This window comes from Capsicum annuum, chromosome 2, assembly GCF_002878395.1.
Source record: "Capsicum annuum cultivar UCD-10X-F1 chromosome 2, UCD10Xv1.1, whole genome shotgun sequence".
NCBI lineage: Eukaryota > Viridiplantae > Streptophyta > Magnoliopsida > Solanales > Solanaceae > Capsicum > Capsicum annuum.
In genome coordinates this window covers 151971543-151980249 of record NC_061112.1, presented here as the reverse complement: position 1 = coordinate 151980249, position 8707 = coordinate 151971543, and the positions used below count along the sequence as shown (strand labels likewise).

Below are 8707 nucleotides of genomic sequence, written 5' to 3'. Positions count from 1 at the left end.
AAGAGTAGAAGAGCGGGTTGAAAGCCGCAGATGGGTGAACCAAGGGAGTTCTTACCATAGGCTATAGGTACGAGGGTACCCCGAACGTCGAAGGACTGCAAAGGGAAAGAGAGAGTTTTAAATGAAGTGTCTAATTCACAGAGTAGTGCGCAGATGCCGGCACTTCAAGATAAGAAGTATTTGCCAAAGGTACGTCCCAAGAAAATGCGAGGTGCCTATGGGCGCGGAGCACACGAGATTCCAGAAGGTGCCATGGTGAAGCATAGGTTTCAAAAGGCTGTTATGAATGATGATTGGGACAAAGTTCGTACTTTGGGATTTGAAAGTGATGTTGGTCGAGGAAAAAAGATAAGGACCATGAGGGCGTGGTTGGCAAAAATGCCACATCGAAGAATGGCTACCTAGCTATGTTGTGCTGAAAAGGTAAATGTCCAGAAGGGAAGATAATTGTCTATCAGAGGCAAAGGATAGAAGGGCTATACATGCCAGGTATGGATGGGCTATTAGGATCGCCAGGGTGGAAATAGATTCCCAGACAAAATGAAGGCCTTGAGGAGCATGGTGCGGATATGACTTAAGGTCACCACAAAGTTAGTCACCAGAGAGTGCAGGTGTGGAGACACCGTCCGAGCAGAAGTACGGAGTGGACGCTTAGATAAAACTTGGGGTAGAAGGGAAAGGGTCCTGACTCCATTTTTAAGAAGGAGCTCGTAAGATTTTCCACACACAAGGATTTGGGGGTCGCGATGTAAATCCCCAAGGGTTTAGACTTTGGGTTGTCGTCGGTGTTGCATGTCATTGAGGACAATGACTACTTTAAATGTGTGAGGCTATGACACCCCAAAGTTTTGGGGCCTGTCATCCGCCAGGATTGTGCGTGCTAACTAGGCCGCAATATTGTCAGCTATGCAGACGGCATGTGCTGAGGGAATATGCTAAAGTCGAAGATGAGGAAAACAGGAATAACGTGAGGCAACAAATATCTATATATGTTGTATGACATGTCCTAAGAGTGCCAGGGTGATTTGGAGAGGGCTTGGTGTGAGCCCAAGGGGGCGGAGGCATAGTGAGGATCGTGTGCAGTGTTCGATGTCAGCGCCATGCCATTTTGAGCTTCAAGTGGAATCTAAGGATTCTGGTTTAAAGTGTTGATATTAAGGGTACCTTATGTATGCTTACCAAATTTGGGGTCATTTGGAGTATGTTTGGATAGGGGCTTGACTTGGCCAAAGTCTAGTGGCATGTTCATAATTTGCTGATTGGTCCGAAGGCCATAAATCGTTTCATATGTGTGGGAATAGGGTGAAACTTAATGGAGGTGTGAAGGAAGTCAAGAGAAAGGAGTAGGAACAAACGACACCTAATTTGAAGGTCGGATGAATGATCTAAGCCCCAGTACAGTTCTCAGGCAAAATAATGTCTAGTGCCGGACATTGGGATTATTTATTTTAAGCATATATAAGAGGGGTATACATGGTGACAGCCTACCATCCTCCCCCCGATGTGTCGATAGACGGCCACCCCAAGTGTGCTGCCTTTAGGGACAACCTCAAGGGCCTTCCTTGGTAAGTCAAAGGAATGTGAAAGGTACTCATAGGGCTCGGGAATCCTATGGGCAACGCAGGGTCGGGTGGACTAGCGTTGGGCGCCCCAACAAGGCTAGAGGTTGGCTATATGAATCGACATGCCCCGCGGGCTATCTAAATGATGGAAGGATGCCTCCAAGACAATAGAGCAATCGAGATACTCTCCCCAAGAGACTCGTGAGCTAACTTGTGAGCTTGGTCAAGGTTCAGCCAAGCGAGCAAGGGTCTGTTGGCCTAGACGTGTAGTTGTGGGGCGACTCTGTGCTATAGAAGCTGGATGCAAGTTGCGTGGTCTATGTTTGGCTATGCCATAAGACATGAGAGGGCATGAATAAGGAAGACGCTTGAGACAAAGGCCAAGGATTGAAGGTTGCCCTACTCGGGCGAAGCAAAGGCCAAGTGCACATGCACAAGGTGATGTTAAGCTTGAGGATAGGACTGTGCACGCTATAGCGATGCCCAGGTCCAGGCGAGGGACGAGTATGTCCGTAGCCATCCCTGGGAGTGCATATGGATAAGGTTCAAGGATTAAAGATGCGTCATAAGAGTTGCTTATACGTTGGCCACGTCAGCCGACATGTTGATAGAGCGGCACCAAAGGGAGCAAACCTTTGAGGCGAGCTTCCCACAGGAACAGGATCGTGCTAAAGACTTGAAAAATGAGGAAGGCTGGCCCATAGTTGGGGGAACCATGGGCGTCGCATGGGCAAAATTGTGTGCCGCTGACATAGTGAAAAATAAGCCTGTGACACTGTGCTACATATTCATAGACCATAACTAGCACATATTTTGAGAAGGAACTTTTAATCAATAAAATAATAGGTAATTGGATTTTATGCAATTAAAGGATCTTGAACAAGTTATGTGATCGTATGAGAGTCCATGTAAATTGAATAAGGTCATCAATGATGTGTGAGGATGGGTAGTGCATGAACAATAAACATGCTTGGGGAAATGTTTAACCAAAGTACAAGTATGTTGTGGATAATTCATTTGTTCAACCACAGATCTTCACCTCACATCTTGTTTCACCACTTTCAATTTATGTGGACTCTCATACGATCACATGACTAGTTTAGGCTCATTCGATTGCATGAAATTCAATTATCAATTATTCGATTAATTAACTAACCCTTCTCAAAATATGTGCTAGTTATGGTCTATGAATATCTAGCGTGGTCTAGTGATTTATTTGTGGAACTAGTTAAGCGTGTATGCAATACTATATCAGGTCGAGGACATAACTAAGCATAGTCTAGCATAGATTTTGAACAACTTCATTAATACATGCACTGGACTATGACACATATTTATAGACCTTGACTAGCACATATTTTGAAAAGGATTATTTAATTAATAAAATAATAAGTAATTATATTTTATGCAATCGAGTGAGCCTAAACAAATCATATGATCGTATGAGAGTCCACATAAATTGAAAGTAGTGAAACAAGATGTGAGGTGATGAGTTTTGGTCGAACAACCAACCTCCTTAGGGCAATGTTTACCAAAGCACAAGTATGTTGTGAAGAATTCATTTGTTCATCCACTACCCATCCTCACGTATCATTGATCACCTTATTCAATTTATGTGGACTCTCATACTATCACATGACTTATTCAAGCCCTCTAATTGCATAAAATCTAATTATTTATTATTTTATTGATTAATTATTTTTTTTATTTTCCAAATATGCCATCAAGAGCAATAAACCAATACTGTATATTATTGACAATGCGTAGAGTCTATGAAATTTACTGAATACAATCGATAGAGAGGTATTGTTTAATGCATCGAATATGTATTTGTTTGAGCATTGACCTTGATATAAGTGTCGAATAAACCTTATTGATTTTTTATTTAATTTTGTATAAATTAATATAATCACGGATAGACCAGATTAGTTTTCCATTGGCGCATATGAATTAATTTGACGTCTGATTACTGTCTCATTCATCTTCTACCATGATCTCATGCAAAAATTCTAAAAAAGAAAAAAAATATAAAATTACAGTGGCGAAAAATGCAGGAAATAAGAATTAAACTAGACACAAGAATTAACCAAGAATTAAATTCACATCTCACAATTCTTTGATTCATCTTCTAATATCAGAAATTAATTTTCCAAAAATTACAGTGGAGACAAATGCAGAAAATAAAAATTAATTTTTCATTAATTCACAACTGTTAGAATCGTGTTATAACAGAGGAAATTACACATAAATTCAAAAGAGTTTAAAATAGCAGAAATTTAAAGGGAGACAGATATAGGAAAAACCAAAATATTTCATTCATTCATTCTTCATTGCAATGGTAGACCCATATTTACAGCAAAACCCAAACAAAAACTGCAAAATAAAGAAACTTTCATCTAACATAAACCTAACCATGAAAGCTTCCCATTACAATGACATTAAAATAAAAAAAGACGTAAATACTTAAAACTAAGGGGATGGTGGGGGGGTGATCATCTCCTCCGGCTCCATGTTGAGCCGCTCTACAATCGCCCACAAAAATGGAAAATCCGTTGGATTTCGCGATGGACATACTCCCGGTCCTACCCCAGTCCATAGAAGAGGTGGTTGAAGTCGTTACGGAGGAGGAGAAGGTCGTAGTTATGGGAGAAGTTGATCCTCCTTCTGGGTCTTAAGAAATGCCTGACATTTTTTCAATTAAATCTGATTTTGAGTTGATGAAGATGAATTTTGGATGGAGTAGATGAGTGTTTATAGAGACCAAAATAGAACCCTTTGGTCTTCCCGCCCTTTAGTTGGTAGACGTGTGAATGGTGGAAATCAAAGAGAGGTAGCGTATACCCAATCGACGTAACGTTTGATTGGACGTGCCGCAACTTTTTTGAGGTGTAATAAATGCTCAACTGTCCACATCTATCCCTTTGAATATTTAGGGTGTTTAATAGACTGTATATGAGATTGATTATATATCATGTCTTAAATAAAGAATAAAAAAAATAGACCGGACACATAATATATGCAATACTATAAAAAGGTCGATAATAGACGCAGAGTTAAGTCGATAAATCTGGCATTAATCAGGCAACTGAAGGTTAGTCAAAATACATACACTGCCATGACTTATAAAAACACAAATTCATACAAGACTAACTACGATTTATTGTTGTTACAAGTAGTTCTCTTGTGCCCGGGTCTTTTCACAATTAATATTTGTTCCTCTTCTTTGACTTTAAAGTCTCGCCCACGCCCTTAACACGTTTTATTTTCTTTCTTTTGACCTTGGTGACCACGAGTGGTGGAATAATGTTCACGTCTAGCAATTCATGTGGCACGCGCCATTCAGACTCCAAAGGGACAACATTAATTAATTCTGAATAGGCAAGGAGGTACTCTTCCACTTTATACAGGGGCGAAGAGTAATCATAGACACTCAAACCATAATTATCACTGTGCTTTGATCGCAAAGCGGCCATCGCGTGATCACATGCTCTTTTGACCAGGTCAAACTTCCTGCACGAACAAGACCTTTCTAGTAGGTCGACTTTGGCCGCAAAGCCACTTCTAAACACAGTGTATTGCCTTTCATCCCCGCTTATGTTCTCCACATAGAAGGAGTTGGCCTCACTCATATAATCTCTTAAGATCTTTTCGACGGCGGGATCAAATTTATTATCCTTACATTTGAGGACGTATGCACTACTCTCCCTAAATATTTCACCAAACCTCTTGGCAATCGAATTGAATATGGATGCCACGGGGTACTCCCTTTCATTAATCAACATAGCATTTACTGACTCGGCAATATTTGTGGTCATCACGTCAAATCTGTTGCCGGGGAAATATGCCCTGCTCCATTTTACAAAACCAAGCTCATGCTCAAGGAAAAAGGTTGCCTTGGGACAGTAGTTCTTGAATTCCACAAAATGGTCGCTAAACTCCTCGGGAGAATATGCCTTTGCCGTGTTGTAGAATAGATAGCAGTTTTCTCCGCAATGGTAATTTACTCGGATATTTTCACCTAGGTGCCTCATTCAGTACTCGTGATGAGCATGGTTGTACGCCTTCGCGATGTCATTGGCTATGCTCTTGTGCCTATTGGAGATAAAACACAAATCTGGTCCATTGACCTCAATAGACTTCAGCTTCTCAAAGAAGAACGTCCAAGACGCATCATTCTCCTTATCAATAACGCAAAAGGCAATGGGATAAATATGGTTCTCTGTATCCTGTGCAACCGTGCTTAGTAGCACCCCCTCGTACTTGTCGTATAAATGAGTGATGTCGACCGCAATAACCTTCCTCATGTGTGTGAATCCCCTAATGCAAGGGCCCAATGATAAAAAGTAGTACATAAATCTATAATCGACCTTGTTTACCATGATAGAATAGGTAGTGTCAACATTAAGAGCGTCAATCATGTACGAGAAAACGAGCAGGCAACGATACTGGTGCTCCACTAACCCTTGAACCATTTCTTTGTCAATCACCCCGCCAGCCAACATTTCCAATAGCTTGGTCTACTTTTCAAGTTCTTGAACACGATCTTCCAAATCTCGCTAGTGTCCGAACTCTTTCCTTCGCGATACATGTTCACACACAGTGATGCAATAACTTTAGACGAAATTTTCCTATGGCAGCGGGTGGCGTATTCGATGCCGCAATTGTGATTGCCGACGTATTTTTAGATGACGAATTTGTCCTTGCATTCATACTTCTTCGCCTGCAATATCCGCCCGCAACATCCACCCGCAGTTAGGACAAACATATTTCAACTTGAGGAATTTGCTGCAGCTCTTCAACGTAGCATAATCAAAAGAATTTCTTGCAGCTACTACGTCCAGCAATAATTTCAGATCCTTTTTACTACTAAATGTTTGATTTACCTGAAAATTAGTTCCGTCGGAGAAGGTGTGGTTGGTTTGTGCTTTCAATTCGCACTCTTCTCCCCCTTCTTCAGAGAAAATTGAATCTTCCAATTCCATTGAATTATCTTCCGAATCTATTGGATGAGCATCCAAACCCTCATTTTCTAATGAATCATGTTTGTCAATTGTCGGCTGTGGTGGCGGGATTGTCGGAGACCCCGGAATGACATTTATCCTCAATAATGGCCTAGAGCCATTGGCAGCGACATCCAACATGTATAACGACACATGCCGATCATTATTTATGAACGTGGGATGTATTTTACCCCGCCCATTCATTAAATAGCTAATCACAATGTTCTTTAGCTCGCATTCTAATTCTCCGCTCTCAATTACGCTTCGAACCATGTCGTCGTACGATCCATTGCGACACAGGGGGATCGGCGATGTCTCCTTTGTAGATGATTTCCCCCATGCACCCATATAATTACCACCCATAACAACTACCTCAGCTACTGCCATAATAGACCGCACAAGTCGATAAGAGATCAAGGTTTAGGTCTATAGATGGTCGATGACTTGTATCAATACGTCCGTACAAAAATGCGAATCGACTGATTTTTGATATAATCGTTGCCCTTCAAGCACTGGGATGGAAAAATATATGTGTAGGCCTTCTAAACAATTAAAATATATCCAATGACGAGGTATTGGGCTGATTTGGAAAGATTTTCGAGCTAGTAGAAATGGTGAAAATTCTTTTTTTGCATTTTTTTGAAAAAGGATGGAACAACAATGGAGGCAATGATGAAGAATATAGATTTTCAGTTGTGATGAACAATTTTTCGTTGGAAAAGTCGCCGGAATCGGAAATTATTGGTGAAAAAGGGAGCTCCTATTGGTGGCTTCTTGGATAATTTTTTAAATTAAAATAGGAAATATGAAAAAATTGTGGGAATATAAAAAAAGGTGGAAAATATTAAATGGATGAGGTGGGGATTAAAGTGTAAAGTTTAAAACTTGTGTGGTTGATTTGGATGAAAGAATGAATGATGTCATAAATGTGTCTAAATATCTAATTTTCCAAGATTTGTGTCTAAATGCTAAAATAAGTTTTGAAAGTGTCTAAATGTCAAATTATCCCCACAACATGCGTGCAGTACTGAATCACCAAGCCTGCAGGAACTGAACAAATTTAAAGGTATAATAAGAGAGAATTAATTTCAATCTTTCAGGTAGTTAAGTGAAATATGATGGATCAATAATTGTGCTTGCTCAGGTAATTAAAAAAGGTTTTACTGCTGCCTCTGTTGTTAATTAATAGAATTCTTTATTCTCAATCTATGAATCCAAAGATGAGAAAGCGACCTAAGGTAGAGCATTTTTTTGTCTTTTGTAAATTTCATTCCACTTGGAAGATATGGCAACAGTATGACAACACTCTTTCAGTTTCTCAATCAAAATAATCCAACTCCTTTTCCATTTCTAGTCATGAATATGGTCTTAATAGTGATATGAAGGGTTGCTCAACTATATATATACAATAATTAAAATTTAAATTGACGATATATATAACTGAAACTTTAGTAATTATAATACAAGAAAATGTTTCCACGCAAAAGAAAAGAATATAGGTGAGGGTGGGGTCCCCTGGTATTGGGTCTGGTCTGTAATTTGAAAATGTGACCAATGTATAGGATTCTCAACATGTCGCCACTGTGCAATTATGTGCCTACTATGTCGAAACATTTGAGTAGTGATATCGACATACTCAATTTGCTTAAAGAGGAATGTTTGCATGGATTTAAAGTGGGACAAAATCCATAATTTTTCTTCTAGCAAAATGCCTAAATGAGATGACTCTATCTCCCCTTCCTATTTTATGGATTCTTGTAAGATCATGAACTCTGGTATCCCTCAGAAAACATAGGTGTATTATTGTATATACTTCCCAAAAAATATCCATTCATTCATTTCTTTCCTTTTCGTTGATCGCGAAGATTGGCACCATGCGAAAAATTCAGAGAGAAGGGCCGGTGGGGGGCCATTTGGTGAAGTTCAGGCCATCAGGAGGATATAATTTCTTTTCATTCTGGGTCGGCAAGAGCTATAGCAACTTACAATTCAATTGAATTCGAAAGCATACGCCACGGTGGTTGAGCGGGAAGTCAGGCCAACGGCCGTGTCTCTGCTTTATACTGTAAGGGAGGCCCTCCCACAAGTGAGGTCTAGGGAGGCAGTGGCGGAGCCAGGATTTTCATTGAGAGGAGTTCAGAAGTA

General features: G+C 40.2%; 1 protein-coding gene across 1 annotated transcript; it reads right to left on the bottom strand.

Moving 5' to 3' along the window:
- Nucleotides 1–4765: 4765 nt before the first annotated feature.
- LOC107858399 lies at nt 4766–5593 on the bottom strand. The gene has a single exon (XM_016703049.1). The coding sequence runs from the start codon at nt 5591–5593 to the stop codon at nt 4766–4768; it is 828 nt and encodes a 275-aa protein (XP_016558535.1).
- Nucleotides 5594–8707: the final 3114 nt, after the last annotated feature.

Coding starts and splice junctions, on each gene's coding strand:
- LOC107858399 (XM_016703049.1), bottom strand. CDS start 5,593: ATGAGGCACCTAGGTGAAAATATCCGAGTAAATTACCATTGCGGAGAA.